General features: G+C 56.2%; 1 protein-coding gene across 2 annotated transcripts in view; it reads left to right on the plus strand.

The window, feature by feature from the left end:
- Positions 1-21,428, plus strand: part of CCND3 (cyclin D3) — a 35,865-nt gene that overhangs the window by 12,976 nt on the left and 1,461 nt on the right. Inside the window, exons 1-4 of one of the 2 annotated variants that reach the window (XM_027659618.1) lie at positions 11,229-11,438; positions 12,951-13,166; positions 19,220-19,379; positions 19,838-19,971. In XM_027659618.1, coding sequence (XP_027515419.1) covers positions 11,241-11,438; positions 12,951-13,166; positions 19,220-19,379; positions 19,838-19,971 — 708 coding nt within the window. In that variant the 5' untranslated portion in view covers positions 11,229-11,240. Of the gene's footprint in view, positions 1-11,228; positions 11,439-12,950; positions 13,167-19,219; positions 19,380-19,837; positions 19,972-21,428 lie in introns of those variants that run through there. The other variant, XM_027659619.1, reaches the window with a different exon arrangement.

The following is a 21,428-nucleotide window of genomic DNA, read 5'->3' on the forward strand; positions in this document are numbered from 1 at the left end:
GCCTCTCCCTGTGTGTGTCGGGGCCCAAAGGGCCCTGATTTTGGGATAGGGGGTGATTTATACCCCTTGTAAGGCAATAATAGCGGTTGGTTCCCAAATACCAAATCCTAGAGCTTGTGCCACCCCTCGGAGCAGGCAGCCCACTTCAAAGTCCTGCTGGGAATTGTCACTGCAAAAACCAGCACGTGGCTATTAAAGTCCCTAAATCCTGTCTGAAGCTGATTAATTTACACCAAGTTAATTACCAGGTGCCTTTCCAAGGGTCTGATCCAGTCATTCCACTGCACGATGGCATTTTCAGGGAGAATTAAATCCTTTGCTTCTGTGTTTATAAAGGTCTTTTGAAGACATAATCTTGTAGCATCTTCCCCCATCTCTACTGCCTTGAAGGCCTTTACCACCATTAATAAAGGAACATCATTAATGATTAATCACCTAACTATGAATTGGGGAGGTTTAGTGCCAGGTAGGTGCAGAATAAATGCGTTTGCTGAGCTCCATGTTCACACCTGCTCTCTGGAGTGTCTGGATAAATTCAGTGGAGAATTGTAGACCTCCTTTATCCCATTTGTCTGGAGGGAAACTGAGGCACAGAACAGCTACTTGGTCTGCCCAGGCTGCTGAGCAAGGCACAAAAGAGTTGGGAAATCAATCCCTGACACTCCCTGGCTCTTCCCAATGTGTACTTCTTTCACTGCAAACATTAGTCACGTACACAGATTATCCAGGTGAGTGGGAAGACGCTCCTCATTCTCTCTGGGAAGCTCGTTCAAGAAACTAGAAAACAGAAATTGCTGTGCTGCTGAAACCTGGGGCTGATTTAACAGTCTGCCCTCTCTGAGAGGCCGGAATTAGCTGAGTCAGGAAGGCAGAAGAACCTGCACAGGCAGACGAGGGATAATTTGCAAGAACCGTTATCGGCGTTGCCTCTGCAGCCCGTGGTTCAACATCTCCCCTCGTGCGTTTTACAACACGAGACACTCCCGGTATCCAGAGAACATCCAGGCTCTTTCTGGCTTGTAATCTTGCGGGAAGTTGGCATTGCAGGCCCCGAAGGAAGTGGCAGGAGCCAGGAGTGGTTGTCAGCTGTCAGCCCCCGAGGGTCGTGCTTAGGCTGGGGCAGTGGGAAGATGGAGGTGGGAGCTGCTGGGACGGGGAGCATTGCCATGCACTGCACTGGTGTCTCTAGGAAACCTTTCAAGCACTCCCAGGCCCAGCAGTTTGCTAAGAAGACCCAGATCTCATTCCTTTCACTACACTTGCCAGCAGAAAGGGTGGTGTTTTTTTTTTTTAAGCGCTGCTGCTGGTCACAGCTTTTGTTGGGAAATTAAGCCCTTCCGCATTGGGCCGTGCTTTGGGCAGGAACACATCGCCTGAGCCGGGCTCTGAGGGAGCTCTGTGTGCCTGGGGGGGCCTCACTGAGCCCCCAGGGACCCCACAGCTGCACCTTGAGCCAGGCAGCCAAGTGGGAACTGCAAATGTGCTCTGAGCTCCCCTGCCCCGGAGCGTGACCGCAGCAAAGGGGCAAGAGCTGCTCCGATGCCCTTCAGCAGCTCCCCCTGAGCCAAGGATTTCCCAGGGGGACCACAGGCCTTGGCAGGGGGTGCTGGGGCTGGGGGAGGCTCCCAGGGTCTCCTCATTGCTTCTGTGTGGCTTGAAGGAGGTGGGGAGTCCCTTGCAGCCTCTGCTCAGACACCCAGACCCGTGTATTGCATCAGGATTGAGCTTTAAATCAAACAGAGCTGATCTTGGGGCAATCTCCATCTCAGGCATGGAAGGGAGGGGGCAGGTTTCTAAATCCAGACCCTGGTTCTTCCACTGCCTCAAGAGAAAAACACTTGCTGAGTGCCTTTGAAAACCCAGCCCTTGATCCAGCTTTTAGTTTTGCCTCCTTATCCTCCCTTTCCTTCCTCTCCCCAGCTCCCTGAGCGTGCATCTTCCCAGCCTCTGTCTCTGCCTGGGCTGAGAAGTGAAAATCTCGTGCCAATTTGACATTTGCCTCTTCTGAATGCAAGAAGCCCCTGGAGCTCAGGTGGGAGGAGAAACAAGTCACTCTGCTTCCCATCATGTGCGTGCCCAGGGCTCAGCCTGGGAAACGGGAGCCCCTTGGCTGAGTCTGCCCGGCCGTCTGCTCCTGTCACCTCACACATTTGTCACAGAACAAGCAGAGCAATGTAGTTCATCTTCTCTTTGCCCAGTTCTCTGCTTCCTCCACTTGCTGCTCGCAGCTCTCCTCCCGTTCAGTTCTCTCCTGCTTCTCAGGGGTGCTGGGGGTGAAGGTGTCTCTCTCCTTTTCTTCTCCTGAGGGTCACAGTAACAAGTTCAGCTTGGCCAGGGGACCAGGTTGGTCCAAAACTCAGCAGGAAAAGCCAAAGGAGAGACTCCAGAGATCTCTGCTCCAGAGTCACCCTTGCAGAACAAAGGCAGGGCCATTCCAGGTCAAGGAACAGCAAAGGAACAGCAAAGGAGCCGCCGCTGCACCCACCGGGCCACGGCGACCCCGTGTCCTTGTCCCCACATCCCTCAGTGTTCGCCTGTCACGTGCTCCTGATTCCCTCCCAGGCCTTCAGCAGGCAAGGACCTTCCCAGAGAGGTCACAGCCCCAGGCACTGCTCAGTTATGGAATTATGGAATGGTTTGGGTTGGAAGGGACCTTAAAGCTCACCCAGTGCCACCCCTTGCCATGGGCAGGGACACCTTCCACTATCCCAGGTTGCTCCAAGCCCTGTCCAACCTGGCCTTGGACACTTCCAGGGATGGGGCAGCCACAACTTTCTCATCTCCAGGCTGAACAGCCCCAACTCAACAATCCCTGCAGTGCTTGTGACACCCACTTACCTGCTGTGTGACACCCATTTATTTCCCTGCTGTGTGACACCTCAGGGGTCCAGAACAGCAGCTGCACTTCCAGCATCTCCAGCTGGGCCAGCATCCCTCAGCTTAGAGCCATTAGGAGGGAGGGGGCAGTTTTGTGGCAGTGCCAGCTCCTGGCAGCCCTGCAGCCCTCCCTGCCCAGCCCCAGCCGTGCGGATAATCCGGCCAGGGCAGCTCTGGCAGCTCTGCTCTATCAGTGCCCCGGGGCTGGCTGGGGCTGGCAGGTGGCCGTGCTGCAGGGAGTGTCCCCAGGAGAGGTGCAGAGCCAACAGCAGCTGCCAGCTCCCCTTGTCTGCTGGGCTGTGGAAAACCACCCAGGGAGGAGAGGCTGCTCCGCATCTCTGCCTCCAGAGGAGCGGGAATTCCATCCCAGGGGGTGCCCCAGGGATCAGGGACCCGGGAGAGATGTGTCACCTGCACCAGGCACCCCTGGGCAGGAGCTGGGGCTGGGGGTGTGCACCAGACCTGGCGGGCTGGGCTCAGTTTGGGGCACACGGAGCACACCACGCTGGGATTTGGGGTTGCAGGTGCCCAGCCTGGGCCTGGCACTCGTTGCTGGGGAGGGATGGGCTGGTCAGGTCAGTGCCCCAATTTCCTCAGGGGTACCCGGGGATGTTCCTGCATTCCTTGGGTCTGCTCATCCTCACGGAATCGCAGAACATCGAATGATTTGGGCTGGAAGGGACCTTGAAAATCCCCCAGTTCCACCCCCTGCCATGGGCAGGGACACCTCCCACTATCCCAGCTTGCTCCAAGCACCATCCAATCTGGTCTTCTCTGGGCAATCTGTGCCAGGGCCTCACAGCCCTCCCAGGGAAGAATGTTTTCCTGATATCCAACCTAAACCTGCTCTGTCAGTGGGAAGCCATTCCCCCTTGTCCTTCCCCAGAGGTGTTGAGCAGTTTGAGAACACTCGTAGCACCAGAGGGTTCCATGCCATGGATCCATCCCAGTGTCTGCAGCCATCCAGAGCAGAGCACATCCAGCTGGATTTAAGCCCTTTCCCCCTGAAATCCATCTGGACCAGCCCCCAGCACCTGCAGCAGGCTGTTCACTGGCCAGATGTTAGCTCTTGTTTTGGGGACATGCTCTGCCAGCTCACCTTGTGAATGGTGCTGAGGAGCTGCAAAAATAACCTGCAGAGCTCTCAGGGCCATTGCAGGGGCTTTGTTTGTCACTCACAGAGGGAAGGAAGTTCGTGTTTGAGTTGCCACAGCCCTGGCCTGGTCAGAGCCTGGCTCTGGGGTGGCACTGCAGTGCACATCACTCCTGCCTGTCCCTTTCTGGCTCCTTTCTACTCCTTTCTGTCCCCTTTCTGGCTTCTTTCTGACCCATTTCTGGCTCCTTTCTGCCCAGACTCGTGTACTCAGGTGAGCAGGATGATATTTCTGCTCCCAGCACCAGGACAGGAGTTTTTTGGCCCCCAGGGAAGCCTCTCAAGCCTCTCCAAAGCCAGTCTCTTGAGTAGGAACAGTTCAACAGGGCTCAACACCATTTTTTTTCTAACTCAGCCATGTAAACCAGTACTGATTTCCACTTGGGGTGTCTCAGAAGGTGCATCTTCAGGGCTGAGTGGGCAGGCAGGAGCAGCAGTGGCCTCAGAGCACAGGTAAGGCAGTAGCTTAGTGCTGAAATAAATGGGGAATATTTCAGGTGACTGCTGGAATCCCTCCCCCAAAGATCTCCCTAAATACAGTGGGAATACTGCTTGCCCACTGATGTGTTCACAGGGTGAACCTCATTAGCATGTTGTTAATGTCAGTAATTACTGGTGCATTAATGCAGCAGTTTATGCAGATAATACACAGCTGCCAGCACTGCTGGGAGAAATGCATCCATATTTTATTAGGGATAGCAGCATCCCGGGGAGTTTGATCTCCATGGATCTGCTGGGATATACAGAGGTACCTGGCTGCCACAGCCACAAGGAACAGACATTTGTGCCATCAGGGAAAGGTGTTCTTGGAGCAGAGCCCAGGATTTGTAGGAGACTCGTCCTCTGGGTTATTGGACTGGTGGCTGTGCTGTGGGATTGTCCTTTATTGCCCTTTATTGACACTGCCTGTTTTCCTTTGTGAGCTCCTGGAAAACGTGGCTGGATGCTCCCATGCAGGGATCAGCTGGGACACAGGCCATGGGTGCTGCCCCATCCCACAGCAGACCCAATGTCCAGCAGGAACACCAAGCCCAGCTTCCAAGGATTTTTTCCTTTCCCCTTGTCCCAGCTGGGCCAGACCCCCTTCCTCAGCCCTTCCCTGATCCTTTCTCCAGTCTATCCACGGGAAATTCCCTTTCTGCTGCTGTGCTGGGGAGCCTGGAGCTGGCTGTGCCTCCCTGCCCAGCACTGGAGCCGCCACATCAAATGGAAAATAACCTGCAACCCCAAATTCTTAGAAAAACCCAAAGGCATCTCATGTCCCGCAGAGGCAGCGAGATCAGGGCAGGGCAGGAACGGGCAGGAAGGATGGACAAGGGAAGGGTGTTGTAAAAAGATGTATTTCGTGTGTAAAATGTGTCAGGGCAGTGTTTTTTAGCAATTTGCATAATTGGTGACCACAGATAATCCCCTGAAATGACCTAAATATATCCCAGCTGGGGGCTTTCCAGGCCCAGTTTGCTTTATGAAATTCATTGGTTTCAGCTTTGCATTTTTTTTCCTATGGTCTTTCTTTCTTTCTATCTTCCCCAGAAGAAGAACCTGAATTTGGCTGGTTTCTAAAATGCTGACTTGGGAGCAAAACCAAACATTCACCTGGGGATGGCTCACTCTGGTTACGAGTTTGAGTCAATGAAAATGCGACTGAATTTTAGATTTCATCAGGAAAAGGGAACTAAGGCAAAAAACCAGCTGCTAAAATGACAAACTTTTTCAAGTGCTTTTCATAAAAAGTCAGGTGAAATGACACTGAAATCTCCTCTGGCCTGAACTGTCAGCTGAGCTGAACTGGGGCTCCACTGGACTCACATCTGGCTCAGCTGCTCCAAAACTGAGACCCTCCAAAGCCATGGCCACTTTAATTAGACATTTTCTAAATTTTACTTAGAAATTTCCTAAAAAAATTAGGAATTTTCTTCTAAATGATTGGCCAAAAGACATAGTGAGTCTCTTGCTCAGTCCATGTTTACAAATGTCTCTTTTCACCTATTTAATACCTTTCCCATCACTTCTTTGCTCTGTTCTGGAAGCCACCTCAGCAAAAGGCTTCCCTACATCCAACTGTTCCTTTCCCATGATATGATCCTGGTTTAGGAACTCATGATTAAATGGATTTACACCCCAGGAATGGGGACGGTTGGATGCAGGAGTGAGGGATAGAGTGTGAACCCAAAGAGCAGCAACAGTCACACTTTTATTTAAATAGAAAATTCCTCCAAATTGGGCCCAAACCTGCTCTAATGAGTGGATTTAAGTCAATGAAAAAGCTGTATTGTGGAATACAAAAGCTTGGAAGCAGCAAGCTTTATCCTGCAGGATCCTCATGGATGCCAGTATGGGATATATCTGGGATTGCTGGGATTCAGCATTCGATGACATCACTCTGAGCTAATCAGTTGGACTCAAAAGGCTCCCTTTCAGGGAAAGACATTGGGAAACACGTCCCCTGGGTCAGATGTTCCACTTGTGCTCAACCAACCCTCCCTTCGATTCAGTGGAAGCGTTTTTGTTCCGTTAAAGATGTCTGAGGGATGAGAAGGAGACAGACCCAGCTCTGGTGGGGAGTCAGCAGCTTGAGAGCCATGGAAATCCTTGGCTTTCCAGCCCACTGGAGCAGGGAATGGCTGGATGAGCAGGGAAGATGCCTCAGCTCCCTGTGCCTGGGGGCTGGGATTCCTGAGCACAGGAACAAACTCCTGGATGGGCCAAGGTGCTGAACCCCTGCGGTGTCCCGGCCTCAGCTGCTCCTCCTGGCCCTTCCTCATGGAATGGTTTGGCTTGGGAAGACCAAAACTCATCCAGTCCCACCCCTGCCATGGGCAGGGACACCTTCCACTGGCCCAGGTTGCTCCAAGCCCTGTCCAACCTGGCCTTGGACACTTCCAGGGATGGGGCAGCCACAGCTTCTCTGGGCAACCTGTGCCAGGGCCTCCCCACCCTCCCAGGGAAGGATTCCATCCCAGTATCCAATTCAAACCTGCCCTCCTCCAGCTTAAGGCCGTTCCCCCTTGTTCACCAGCACTCTGGGTGTGATGCACCATGAGCTGGGCCATCTCCTGCACCAAGAGGTGACACCAAACCGCCCCCACACCCCTGTGCCACGGCTATTCCAGCTGGGAATAGCTGCACTGCCTCCCTGTTTAGGGAAAGCTGCGTGTAAACCACGGCAGATTAGAAGCTTTGTGCTTTGAGATCCTCACACCTGAAAGTGTGAAACGCTGCCTTCAGCTCTTTCTGAGCCGGGCACAGAACGGTGCCAGGTTTGCATTTGCTGTGGGGGATTTCCTGCAGCAGAGGACAGAGTGATTTGCTCTTTGGACTTGGCTTGCAAGTCCCTCCCGTCGGAGGAGCAGTTTCAGTTTGGTGTCACTGGTGACACCCTGCTCGTGGTATGAGCGAGGAAGAGGAGGGTTCAGCTCTGAGAAGGTCAGAGTTGGACAGATGGTGGATATTAAATATAAGAGATAGAAACCAGGGGAGAAAAGGGGCTGATGGGGTTTGTGACAGTCTTTGGAGCCAGGACTGTGTCCATTTCTGGCCCCTCACTGCAAGAGAGACATTGAGGGGCTGGAGCATGTCCAGGGAAGGGAATGGAGCTGGGAAGGGGCTGGAGCAGCAGGAGAACTGAGGGAGCTGGGGGGGCTCAGCCTGGAGCAAAGGAGGCTCGGGGGGACCTTCTGGCTCTGCAACCCCCTGACAGGAGGGGGGAGCTGGGGGGGGTCGGGCTCTGCTCCCAGGGAACAAGGGACAGGAGGAAAGGGAACGGCCTCAGGCTGTGCCAGGGGAGGGTCAGGTTGGACATCAGGAGGAATTTCTCTGTGGAAAGGGTGGTCAGGCCTTGGCAGGGGCTTCCCAGGGAGGTTTGGAGTCCCCACCCCTGGAGGTGCCCAAGGAAGGACTGGACGTGGCACTGAGTGCCCTGGGCTGGGGGACAAGGTGGGGATTGGGCAGAGATTGGACTCAATCCTGGAGGTCTTTTCCTACCTCAGTGATTCCATGATGCAAAGTGACATGGATAAATGGGATTAGCCTGCATCCAAGCCCACGTGTGACACCAGCTGCCATCAGAATCAGACCCGCATCTGTGTTGCCCTTTAAAAGCTCCAGCTCTTGGCAACTTTCCAATTTATCACCAATTTACCAAAAAAACAATGATCCCAGTTTTATGATTCAGCAGGAACAGCATCGCTGGGTCGAGCTCCTGGAAGTCTGGAGGCCTGCAGGTTTTTTAATTCTTACTCTGAAGGAATTTCCTTTTTTAATGTTGCTGTGCTCTTGCCCAAGCCCCAGGAAGTCGACTATCTATGGACAGCAGCGACCAAAATTTGGTTTTCCTGGAATTTTCCCTCCTTCCCTCCGCACACCCACACAGTGGGCTTTTTAGGATGCCTGCAGTCTGTAATTTGCCTTTCCAGCCTGATAGTGTGGCTTGCAGAGGCACCGCTTTTGCCAAGTCATCATCTGGAAGGAACACTGGCTTGTGCAATGTTCACTTTGCCCCCGGTGCCCGACGGGCCCCGGCAGCCACCGAGCCCAGTTCCTGCCCCTCGGGCAGACACTGGGAACAGGAGGGAGCCCAGGAAGTCTGGGAAAGGGCCCGAAACTTTCAATTTCAGAAGACGCAGCCCAGAAACCAGAAGGACCAAGAACCCAGTGCTGTGGTTTCCCTTTGCCTGACTAAAGAAAAGAGCTGCTATTTTTACTAAAAATGTGGGACATGAGGCCCTTCCCTTCCCCTGCTCGAAGGGGGGACGCTGCTCACAAGGAGAGGGTGGGGGGGTCACCCCGGATTAAAACCAGCTGACTGATCCACACAACTCTCTCCCATAGATTCCTCAAATATTTCTTGCCCACACCATGGGAAGATTTATTTGTAAGGTGAGAGGAAGTTAGTCGGGAAAAGGGAATCTGATCTCACCTACAAAAATCCCCCTTTTCCATTTTAAGGCAGTGGGATTGATGTAATTCTCTGCCCCTTTCTCTTTTCTAGTCCTGCATCACCATGGGCTTCTCAGGGCCTTCAGCAACACAAATCAATGCCACAACATCACTAAAAGTTTGCATTGTATCACAGGAATTGCAGTAAATGAAAGCCACCTGCCCAGGGGAGGATTGTGGGATTCCAGGGTGTGATTCCAGGGTGTGTGACCCCTGTGTTCACTGTCGTGAGGAGGATTCTGAACCTCTAAACCTCTGATCAAAAAGATGCTTTTCATTTTCAACAACCAAAACAATCCTGAGCAGGGAGAACAAAGACTTGGGTCTTGTCTTACTTAGAGGCTTATTAACTTTGTGTGTTTGTTCATCATTAAAAGACTCTTCAGATGACGAGAATACTGAATGTGTCAAAATGGCACATGTAGAAGTGACTTTAGGGGTGGGGGAGTAGCTGTTGTGGCACATCCCTCCTTTGGTTCTTTGTTCCTTCGCCTAAAAATACATGTGAGTGTATTTACAGAGGAATATTCCAGCAGAGCTGGTCAGAGGTGTCCAGCTGAGTCCCCTTTGTGTGGCCCTGCATCCTTTTGGGATGCAGGATTTTGGATACAACTTCCATTGCTCTGTTCCCTTCAGAACAGAGTTTTGTGTGGAGTGGGTCCTCCCCAGGAGTGCAGATGGGGGGTATTGCTGTGAGATGAGTTTGGGTTTGTCTCTGTCCACTCCCCTGTGTCCCCATCTCGTCCTGCCAGTACTGCCCTGGGCAGTGATTCCAGGAGTGCAGGGCAGGCAGACTGGGCTGATTTCATCTACCAAGAGATGAGGGTGGTCTAGAAGGTATTTCTCACCTCTCCCATTTGTGATTAGAATCGTTTGGTCCCACCCGGTCCTGCAAACGCCACAGCCCAGCACGGGGCTGAGGGGATGGGTGGGTCACCCCTTGGGGCACAGGGGCCTCCAACTGGCATTGGAAACTCAGTGGAAATGGACCTTCTGAGCCAATTCTCTCAGCTCAGGGGGGAGCTTTAAATGTGCAAGTTTGAAGGCAATTCACCCCCCTTCCAGTTAGACTGTTGTGCATTTTATACTGTTTTCTCTGTAGCCAAGTCAAGACATTGCAGCTCCTGTAGCCAGAGACAAACATCAGAGAGCAGTGGGGCCAGTTACAGCTTCCCAGACCAGTCTGCAGCTTCCCAGACCAGTAAGCAATTCCAGTGGATCAAGGAGAAGCAACCTCATAAGTCCTGTGCTGGGGAAGTCACTGTGCAAAATTAACCGAAAGACTTTGAAATTCCTTTGACATTCCTACAGTAAGCAGACAGACAGTGAACTTCTGAAAGGTGTTCCCAAACAATTGCTAATTATTCGGAAGAACCAGCCAGGGCTGACAAAGCCTTATCTCTGCAGCCCCCGCGGTTGTTATCTCCCATGGAGCCGCACCAGGGGAAATTATGGAAAGCAGCAGGCTCCAAGCCTGCGCACAGCTGATTATTTCCGCAGCCTTGAAAAACTTCGCTGAGACACTCCAAAAAAAAAAAAAAAAAAAAAAGAGAAAGAAAAAGTTATAGGACTTAAACGCTGAAAAAAACCACACTCTTGGAAACGTGTCGCGGGGTTGACAGCAGGCTGGCCGGAAGCAGAGGGGTGCGGGGGGAATGTGCGGTGGCTGGGGGAGCCCCGGGCTGGGGGGTCCCGTGTCCCCCCCGTGTCCCTCCGTGCCCCCCCCCAACATGGCAGCGCCGCCCGCTCCCCCACGTGCTCCGGTCCCGCCGGCCCGCTCCGGGCCCCGCCCCCGGGGGCGTGGCCACCGCTTGCACTCGGTGCGGATTGGCTGGGCCTTGAGCTGGCCCCGCCCCTCAGCTCTCGGGGCTCGGCCGTCCCGGCCGCGGATTGGCCGAGGCGGGCGCTGGCCCCGCCCCCCGGCGCGCGGCGGAGCCCCGAGCTCGGCGGGGCCGCCCGGGGAGCGCGGCCAGTCCGGGGAGCGCGGCCGCGGCCGCTCTGTCCGTCCGTCCCTCCCTCCGTCCGTCCGTCCGGCTGTCCCGCACCGCCAGCCCCCGGCCCTCCCGTCCCTGCCCCTCCAGCCCCCTGTGCGTCCGTCCCCGTGTCCGTCCCCCCGTTCCCCTGCCTGTCCCTCCAGCCCGTCCGTCCGTCTGTCTGTCCTTCCTTCCCCCCGCCTGCCCCTCCGTCCCCTTGTCTGTCCCTCTTCCTGCCCCTCCGTCCCCGTGTCCGTCCGTCCGCCCCTGCCGCCTCCATCCCGGCCTCCCCGCCGCCCATGGAGCTGCTGTGCGTGGAGTCCGTGTCCCGCGTGCCCCGCGCGGGGCGCGACCCGCAGCTCCTGGGGGACCGGCGGGTGCTGCAGAACCTGCTGAGCCTGGAGGAGCGCTACAGCCCCCGCGTGTCCTACTTCCAGTGCGTGCAGCGGGACATCCAGCCCTACATGCGGAGGATGTTGGCCGTCTGGATGCTGGAGGTACGGGACGCGCCGCCGCCCCGCTCCCCCTGCGCGGACACCGGCGCTGCTCCTGCCCCGGCGGGGGGAGCGCAGGGCAGGACCCCCGGCCTTCGTGTGCTGGGGGGGTTAAGGGGTGCAGGGGACACGCCAGGGGACACGCCAGCCCAGAGGTCTGTGCTCAGGGCAGGGGGCGATGCCGGTGGGCAGCGCGGGGGCTGCGCCCTTTGCTCCTTTGCGGGCGCTTTGCTCCGTGAGCGCCGGCTGGGCTAAAAGGCTAAAACGTGTGTTCGCCCCGTGCAGGAGGAGCAGGACCCCCCTAAACCCCCCAAGAACCCACAGCTCACCCCACCCCTGTGGTGAGAGACCCCCCCAAAAGCTCCGGGCAGAGCTGGGCTGTCAGAGCCTCGGGCTCGGGGCTGCAAGTGCCTGGTTAGAGGGGGAAATAATAACGCTACTATTTACTTCCCCAAATTAAAAATGAGTGTGGCTCGCTGCAGGATGGAGTTCGGGGCGGGGAGGGGGATCTCAGGGGGCTCTGCATGAGGTGGTCGCAGTGAAGAGTCTCGATAAAGAACGATTTGCGGAGGACCGGTGAGGTCGGGATGGAGCTTCCCCGTCCTCCAGCCCGGCGGCTGCTGCGGGGAAGCTCCGTCAAAAGAAATAACGAACATTTGCTTTTTAAAGGGCTTTTTTTCCCCCCCTTCTCCTGTTTTTGATTTCTGCAATTCCCTTTCCGAGAAGGGTGTTAAATAAATGCTGCTTTGGGACCTGTCCCTGTGAAGCCCTGAAGGGGTGACAGGCGGGTGACAAGTGGCAGTTGTCACACCCGTGTCGGTGTCGCCGGCGCTGGGGCAGCCGGGGCTGGGAGGAGGATGGTGTTTGCTGCAGAATGGGGAGAAACCGCAATGTTTTTATGGTCGTGTTGAAAGAAGGAAGTTAAATATGACAAGTGTTTTGATACTGTTGGGAGATAAGGGCAGAGGGCTGAAATTTGGAGCTGCTGGATTCTGTGGCTGAGGGAGGAGGACTTTTGGACCCAGCATTGATTTGGGTGCTGCCACTGACTCTTCTTGTGTCTCTGGAGCACTCGAGGTGGAGTTGCCAGCAGTGGATCCTGCTCTGTTAAGTCTCCAGCTGGGGATATGCTGGAACTGCTCACTTTCTCCAGAGATCCCCAGTCCCCACAGGGCAGGAGGTGGCAGCTTTGCTGTCCAGCTGGCTGGAGACATCTCCAGCAGGGGAGATCAGAAACGAGGCCAAATCAGGCCAGTTTGGTCTCATTTGTGCACTCTTTCTAGCTGCACCTGAGTTCTGCTGCTTTCCCCAGGAAGATGAAGTCTTGAGGCCTTGGGGAAGCTCCTTGCTGGTGTAACCCCAGGGATGTCACCAGGGTTAACACCTGGAGCTCATTCACCCCAGGCCTCCAGAGCCCTGGCAAGTGTGAAACACCAGAGGCTTTGGAGCTGCGGTGCAGGCAGGGGCTGGGGAGCCCTGCCTTTACTTTGTGTCTCTGCCACTGGGTTTTGGCAGGTGTGTGAGGAGCAGAAGTGTGAGGAAGAGGTTTTCCCCCTGGCCATGAATTACGTGGATCGGTTCCTGTCGTCGGTGCCCGTGCAGAAGAATCGCCTGCAGCTTCTGGGGGCTGTGTGCATGCTGCTGGCCTCCAAACTGAGAGAAACCATGCCCCTGACCGTGGAGAAGCTCTGCATTTACACAGACAACTCCATCACACCTCAGCAGCTCCTGGTAACCACCCTCTGCCTCCTCCCCAGCTCTTCTGCATCCTGCTGCCTGCCATCCCACCTGCCTCCCTGTCCCTGCTCTTCCTCCCATTCCCTCACTTCCCCCTGCATTCCAGCCTTCTCTCCTCCTTGTCCTGCAGGGTGTGGTGCCTGTTGGTGGAGACCTTTCCACCTTCCCTGTTGTGGGGAGCAGAATTGTCTCCTCCAGATTGTGGAGGAAGTTCCTTGTGCCTGCAGTGCTCGTTCCCAGCCCTGGGCTGTCACTCAGGCAGAAGTTCAGTTCTGAGGCTTTGAAAGGCAAAGTGTTTTCGTGTCTGATAAAAGTTCAGAGATCCAAACCCCTTGATTTCCACTCCCCCAGTGCAGGGGGAAACTGGAGAGCCCCTTTTTTTGGGGCCTTCCATGCTGGTGGCTCAGGGCCCCGGGGAGGAAACGGTCACCTGGGCTGAGAACCATCCCCAGGGACCATTTGCCCCCGAGAATTTCTCAGGGTTACTCATCACCTTATTAAGTATCTCTGGTTTTTTGGGGCTGGGCTGGGGTGATCTGAGTGTGATTTGTCCCCAAGGTGGGGAGTGAACCCACAAAACTTTCAGGTGTGAACCGAGGGCAGTTCTGGTAACTGGGGAGCTCTGCTGTGAACATGGTTTTTCCAAGTGCCAGTGAAAGGCTGGGGAAAATCCCCTCACCTCCATGACCCTGTAGTCATTTGTGGGTGGGGATTGTCTCAATTAGCACTCAGGGGTGGGTGATTAATCGTGGGGAGGGGTGAGAATGCACAGAGGAAACAGTACCAGTTGTTGCTTCCCTGGATGCTGAGTCCTGTCAACATCCCTGAGACAGGAGGGAGTCACAGCCAGTTCTGGTGACTCCTGCAGCCCAGACCTTGGGCTCCAGGGAATTGTTCTGGGTGGACACCTGGTGCCTGCATCCTGTGGGTCCCAGTCCTATTTCATTCTGATTTATTTGGTGAATTCTTGGGCAGGATTTGCTGTTCCCAGTTGAATTTGGGACCTGTTTGCAGCAGGCTCCTCCCAAAGGAGGGTGGAGAGGTGCAGGTGGGGAGTGGGCAGAGCATGTGCAGCGTCTTTGGAGACTCTCCTTCCCTCTCAGACTCCAGTGTTAATTCCTCCTTGCTCAGAGTCTTTCTTATTTCTTCCCCCGAGGTTTGTCAGCAGGAAGCTGTGGTCAGGCAGCACCACAATGTTCATCTTCCCTTCTCCCTCCTCCTGGGGTGGAGCTGGAGGAGGAAAGCACTGTCTGATGCCTGTTCTTCACTGCTGATCCTTCAGGTCTCAGTCCTGGGGTTCTCCCTCCCTGGATCCTGGGTTGCTCTCAGGAGGCACAGATGGCTGGCTGGCACAGATCTCTTGGATCTCTCTGCTCCAGCATCAGTTTGGAGTTGAGGAGGATGAAAATGGCTTCATTTTGAGGGTCAAAAGTCATTTTTTGGATTTTACCTAACCAAAGGTAGCTTTTCCAGGCAAATAGAATCCCTTTCCCACTCAGCAGTGCAGGGGTTTATTCCTGGTCATCCAAGGGCTGAGCAGAGGCATCAGGAGCCAGCCTGGCCCTTCCAGAGGGGACCTGAGGCACTGGCACATCTCTGGGCAGGAGCTGCTCCACAGTCCCTCACCTGGTGGTCAACTTTCCCTGCCCACCACAAGGCTGGATTTCCATGGATTTTAACCCTGTTTGGAGCACATCCTGCTCCAGTCTCCCATTGTCCTCATTGCAGAGAGGGAGGGGAGGGAACATCTGAGGACCTGTGAAGGATCTGGGCTTTGGGACCTGCTGGAGTTAGTGCTGGATTACAACACCCAGGGGCTGCTCTTCCCCTCTGTGCTAATCAGGGGATGTTGCTGCTCTTTCACAACCTCCCAGCGTGGGGTGGGGAAGGGGAGCTTCTTCATCAAGGTTTGGACAATGGTGCATCCTGGCCTCTTCCCATGGATCGCTGCCATCCTGGACTCCAGGGGTGCTGGCTCACATTCCCAGCAGGTTTGCTTCCTTCTCCTGCTGGGATGCTTGGCACCAGCTCAGCAGCTGAGAAGGGACACACTTGAAACAAACTCTTGAGGAGGTTATTCTAGGGAGAAGGAAATGATGCAAGGAGGGACTTGTCCATTTGGAGGAAGTTGGATTTCCGTCAGGGGCGTTATCTGACCTACCTTTCCTTTTTTTCTTTTTTTTTCTTTTTTTCCTTTTTTTTTATCTTCTAATGAAGACTTTTCTGGCCTGTGCAAGAGGGTGTTCAGCTGCTTGGGGAGAGCAGTTGTAAGTCACCTCCATCTGCCTGCTTTGCTCCTCATACCTTGGCTTGTCTTGGAAATCTTCAACCTAAAGGTCAGTTTTGCCAACAGCCAGGAATTTCCTGGCAAAGCCTGAGGAGGATGGAGCCTCCAGGCAGATGATGAGGGGAGCAGCAGTGGCCCTGAGGGCCGTGAAGAGTGAAAATAAGAGAAGTAAGAGCTGGGTAGAGAAGGATGTTCACTTGTGGTTTTCCAGAAGACACTCTGGTGTTTCCCTGCTTTCCCTTCTGCTTGTGGCACAGGTGGGACAGACGTGGCTGTTTCTCCCTCTGGAGTTGGTCCCTTTGCCTTGACACCCAGGCTGGAACGTGCCCAGGGGATGGAAGCAGACCCCCTTTCCCATTTGCAAATGGACTTTGGAGGCTGCTCATTTCTGTAGCTGCTCTGGGGGTGGGTGCTCTCTCCACCCTCTCTTTGAGTCACCTCAGGAGCACCGAGTGTGTCACCGGGGCTGTGACAGTGTCCCATGGTCCCTTCTCAGCTGCAGGGACAATCCAGCACAGCTCCCTTCCCTCCTGCTGCTCAGGGGGCTGGGCTCTGCTCCCAGATGGATTTCCAGGCTCCTGCAGGCACAGGGGGTGTGTGGGTGTTGGGAGGGCAGAGCTTGATGTGGCTGTCACTGCATGGCAGGGGGAGCTGCCGGGACTGGCACATCCCAGAGGGAGTTTGCAGAGCTGGGAAGGGAGTCAGGCAGTCCCTGCCTGTGGCTCGGGTCTGTCTGAGGGGGCAGTTTGGCTACAGGACTGTGCTCACCTGCTGGGAGCACGGGAGGCAGCAGGAATTCTGCTGTCCTGCCTTCTTTCCTGTCTCTCTGCTTTGGGATGCAGACAGGAGGGATCAGACTTGCAGAGGGGAAGGTCTGCTCTGTGGTTTCCACTCCCTGAGATGCTGACCAGGCACAGGAGAGCCCTGCCCTGGGGGGTGGTCTTGCAGAGGGGGATCTGATGCATTCCCAGTGCTGGGATGCTCCACGAGCAGTGCTGGCAGCTTTCACCCCTTCCACGAGGAGGGTGAACTCTGCAGGCTGGAGAAACAAAGGGACATTTTCCACTTTTCTTCCTCTCTTTCATTACCCAGGCAGGGACTGATTGAACGAGGTGCAAAACAAAATGCCAGGAAGAGGATGTTTGCTCCATCAGCAAACCTGCCTGTCCTGTCCCTCGCTGCTTTTGTTCTGCTCCTTCCACAGATAAAGTGATTCAGAGGTTCTGACACGGATCTGAGGGCGGGCAGTCCCCAGGGTTAGCAGGAGAGAAGCGAGGAGCAGGGTGGTTTGGCAGGAGAGAGGCTTCCCTGAGCTAAATCCTGTGAGCTGGTGACAGTCCTTGGCGCCGGGCGCCTTCAGCTGCCGTCCCTGGAGCCGGCGGGGCCCTGGGATCAGTCTCTTGGAACAGCCAGGGCTTGGGGGTGATGCTGAGGAACCTGTGTCTGGAAAAGAGCTGCTGTGGTGCCTTGCAGAGGGACAGGCTGTCCCGGATCAGTCCGTGTCCCAGGTGAGGTCTCGTGGCTGGGCTGCACCTGGATCTGGATGTTCTCCTTGGGACAATATCCCAGCAGGAACAGGCTCTGCTGCTCCAGGGAGGGTGTTGTGTGTCAGGGACACACAGTGACATGTTGTGTTGCAGCTCTGGGAGGACAGGCAGGAGCAAGAGCCTGCAGTGATGCTGGGCTGTGTCCCCTCTGCTCTGAGCTCCCCTCTCAGACTCAGAGATCCCTTTGGGATTTGCTGGTTGTGAGGAGGGATTTCCAGGTCCTCCTGACCTCCCTGGGCCTGGGCTGGGCTCCCAGCTCAGGGCAGTGACTGCCAAAGGTGTCAGCTGTGTCCTGTGTCCCTTCCCAGGGAACTGGGCTGATGCAGGAGGAGGCATCCAGCTCTCCCAACCCTCTGGAGCCCTTGGAGGCTCCAGGTGAGCGACAGGCACAGAGCTCTCCATTCCCAGTGGCTCTTTCCTGTGTGGCTGCAATTTAACCAGTGTCCAGCACCCACTTTGATCCTTGTGGGTCCCTTCCCACTCAAGATATTCTAAACCTCTGTTTCCTTCTTTTCCCAAGCCTCATCTCTCCCCTTTGCTCCAATCCCACCTCGAAGCAGGCACTCCATGACCTGTGCTGGGATCCTCAGGCTCTGGAGCTCTTTGCAAGGTTTCTTCTTGCTTTTATCCTTTGGATTTGGCTGAAAACTCCAGCAGGCCTGGCAGGCTGGCCATCCATATGGGAGGTGGGAGCCTGTGGAGGCGAGGAATGGCTTCCTGGGTGGAAAAGTGCAGGCTGTGAAGTGGCAACCAGCACACGGGGCCTCGGGGAGGGGGTTTGGAGCAGGTTGAGCAATGCTGCTCATTTAGGCAACTCAAAGCTGGTTTGCTGTGTAAGGAGAAAGAGGGGGTTTGCAAAGAAAGGAGAAAATGAAGATCTGACCTTAAGAAAAAAAAATCTCACTTCTTCAAATCCATCTGTTCTGGAGCCCTGTGGCACCTCTGGGCAGCACTGGCTGTGGAACCCTGAGCTGCTGGGCAGGATGAGGTCCTGGAATGGAGGCACCTGAGACAAATCCCAGTTCAGCTCTGGCCTTTCTGACTTACCTGGACCTCAGTGCCAAAGCCACATTTGCTGCTGATCCAGAGGATGGGAGAAAGTGGGGCTGGAGAGGGTCATTGTGTCTTGGGATGTGGGGGAATTGGGACCAGCAGAGAGGGTGTGGGCTGCCTGTGCTGCTGGGATGGAAAGGGAAAAATGATCCTGGGAAGACACAGTTCCCTTCTGCTGAGAGTCAGTGGCACAGTCACACCCAGAGGTGACAGCAAAGCTGCCCAGCCCAGGAGGACAGAATGTGTGTGGCCTCTGAGCTGGATTCAGCTGCTGCTCCAGTCACACCAGGAGACCTTGGCACTGAGGGCAGGGCAGGGAATTGAGGGCAGGGGTCCCAAATTCTGTGCTGAGGTTCCTTGTGCACACCCTGGCTGGGTGCTGGCTCTGCCAAGGGCTGCTCCAGGGCTACCCTGCACTGTGTGTCCATGCCAGGGCTGATGCCAGGGCTGGCAGAGCCAGGAGAGGCTCAGCAGGTGCCTGGAGCAGCCAGAGCTCCAGCTCAAACCCATGCAGGGCACCCAGCCTTGCCACCATCTGCTCCCCAGCTCACAGCCAGCACTGACTGGCCCGTGGAGATGCCACAGAAGTCCCTGGTGGGTGCCTGGAGGGGGCACCTCAGCTGGGATGGAGATGTTGGCAGTCACTGGGAAGCATCAGTAGCCCTTGGCTGTATGTTGGTGGCAGAGGTGGGAGCTGGTGTGGCTGTTCAGTGCCTCTTGCTCTGCTGAGCACAGCTGAAGGCTCTCTTGATGGAGAGAGGTGGGATGAGTAGGGGAAGTTCTGCCAAAATGCTGCATTCCCAGCCCCTGAGCTCTGTTCCCTTTGCTGTAACAGGGATACCCTGGGCTGAACTGTTCTTGGGAGTGGAGTGGAGAAGGGATGTGGGAATGCTGTGCCTGCTGCTCCCTGCCCTGGTGTTCCCTCGGGGGCTGCAGCAGCAGCGTGCACAGAGAGGGGTGTCTGTGGCTGATCCCTCTGCTCCCTGGAAAGGAGAAACCACATTTATTGCTTCCTTTTCTGAGCTGTGCTCCCAGCTCTGCAGCTGGAATTGTGCCACAGGCTGGGGGCAGAGTGGGGACAGTCCCTCTTCCCTCCCCTGTCCCTCGGGTTGTGCTGAGCTGTCCCCCTCTGTAACACCCCATCTGTCCTCCCTCTACAGCACTGGGAGCTTCTGGTCCTGGAGAAGCTGAAGTGGGACCTGGTCTCAGTGATAGCCAACGATTTCCTGCCCCACATCCTGCACCGCCTCCCGCTGCCCCCGGGACACGTGGAGCTGGTGAAGAAACACGCCCAGACCTTCATCGCCCTGTGTGCCACAGGTGGGTGCTGCCTCACCAGGGCTGCTCTCCCCTGCCCTTTTGGGGAGCTGAGTGCCTGCCTGCATCCCAGTCAGAGCCATTCGAGGTGGGATAATGGCCTTGGGTGCCTGAGAGATGCCAGGAAAGCGGAGCTGTGTGCCAGCCCCTCTCTGTGCCTGTGGGAGGGTGTCTGGGGCTGAATCCGAGCTTTTCTCAGCCTCTCCCTCAGTCTCTAGAGCCACCTCATCTCAGCACTTCTGGAGCTGTTGCTCTGTGGAGCTGTTGCTCTGTGGAGCTGTTGCTCTGTGGAGCTGTTGCTCAGCCTGTTTTCTTTTCCTTCACCCCCGTTTCTCCCTCCTAAGCTGCAGAGACCCCTCTGTCAGCCCCTCTCGAGTTTTCCAGGGAAATCACGGTCCCAAACGCCGTGTGCACGCTCACTAAGGGCCCCTCTCTGCCCCCGTGTCCCTGTGCTGCTGCAGACTCCACGTTTGTGATGTACCCCCCGTCCATGATCGCCACGGGCAGCATCGGGGCCGCCATCCACGGGCTGAGCTTCTCCGTGAGCGACGAGGCCATGACGGAGCTGCTGGCCGGGATCACGGGCACCGACGTGGTGAGTGGGCACAGGGAACTCCCTGCTGCAGCTGCTGGGAGCCCTCCCTCTCCTGCCGCTCCTTCTTGAGAGGAAGAACTTTTCCGTGGAGGGTGGCAGAGCACTGGGAGGGGGGAGGTGTGCAGTCTAACTCTCTGGAAACGTCCCAAACCCACCCGGACACGTCCCTGTGTCACCTGCTCCAGGTGACCCTGCCTTGGCAGGGGGGTGGGACTGGGTGGACTCCAGAGGACCCTTCCAACCCAAACTGGTCTGTGAGTCTTTGCAACTGGGCTGTTGATGATGGTGCTGACCCTGGTCTGAGGAGAGCCAGGGGAAGAGGGAGCGTCCCTAAAACAGCCGCCTCCGGCAGCCCCGTGGCCACAGTGGCTCCTGCCTGGGCAGGGCAGGGTGGGCTGGGCAGCCTTTGAAATGCCACACAAAGGGCAGCGTCTGTTCCCTGCACGGGCAGGTGTTGGCAGGATCGGGTTGACGGGGTGGGAAGGGGCAGAGGGAGGCTCCGGGCTCGGCATCTGCTCCCCTCTGCGGTGTCTGGTTGCAGGTGCCCAGGGCTGGGAGGGAAGGGGGGCATCTGCCAGGCCCTGCACTGCCCTTGGAGAAGGGAAGGAGGATCCTGTTGGGCTCCCCAGGTCGCTCCTGCTGCAGCAATGGGGAGCTTTCCCTCTGCCAGGGCCCCCTTTGATGTCTCCTCCTGCTGCAGGGTCGGTTACAGTCCCCTGGCAGGGCTGGGCTGGGCTGGGGGGGTTCCTCGAGCCTTTGTCCGGGCAGGAGGACGGGCGGGAGGCTCCCGAGCCGCCTGTGCCGATGGAATGGTTTTGTTTTCAGGAGAATCAGTGCAGCCACCTGCTCACAAGCTGCTGCGGGCACGGGGCAGGGGCTGCAACCTGCTCCAGGTCAGGGCTGGGGGGGAACAGGTGGGAAGCAGGGAGGGAGCCGAAATGGAGCCGAAATGGAGCCCGGCACAGCCCTGCCACCCTCCCTCCCTCCCTCCCCAGGGCATCTGCTGTGCCCCCAGCAAACAGCCCCAGCCCAGGCAGGATTATGGCAGCTCCTGGAGGATCCTGGGATGTATCCACAGCCTTGCAGGGCACCTGTGGAGCCCCTGGCCGTGGCCTCCCATGTGTGTTGGTGCAGATGCTTCTCCCTGAGCCTTGTGGTGTCCCCAGGCTGTGACTCAGTTTCCCCCCTGGCTCCAGCTGGAAGGGTGACCCCCTTCCTGCAGCTGCCAAGGCCCAGCAGGGCAGTGCTGGGGGTGCAGGGCTGGGCCAACTCTGTGGCCAGCAGGAGCCTGGCAGTGTGTGGCCAGGCTGGCTTTGGCATCTCTGCCAAAATTGCCAACGGAGAGCCCGGGGCTGGGTGGCTGTGGGGATGGAGAGCCTGGGGATGGGTTTGCAGTGGAGATGGAGAGCCTGGGGATGGGTTTGCAGTGGGGATGGGTTTGCAGTGGGGATGGGTTT

Source organism: Corapipo altera, unplaced genomic scaffold, assembly GCF_003945725.1.
Source record: "Corapipo altera isolate COAL_440 unplaced genomic scaffold, ASM394572v1 77b, whole genome shotgun sequence".
NCBI lineage: Eukaryota > Metazoa > Chordata > Aves > Passeriformes > Pipridae > Corapipo > Corapipo altera.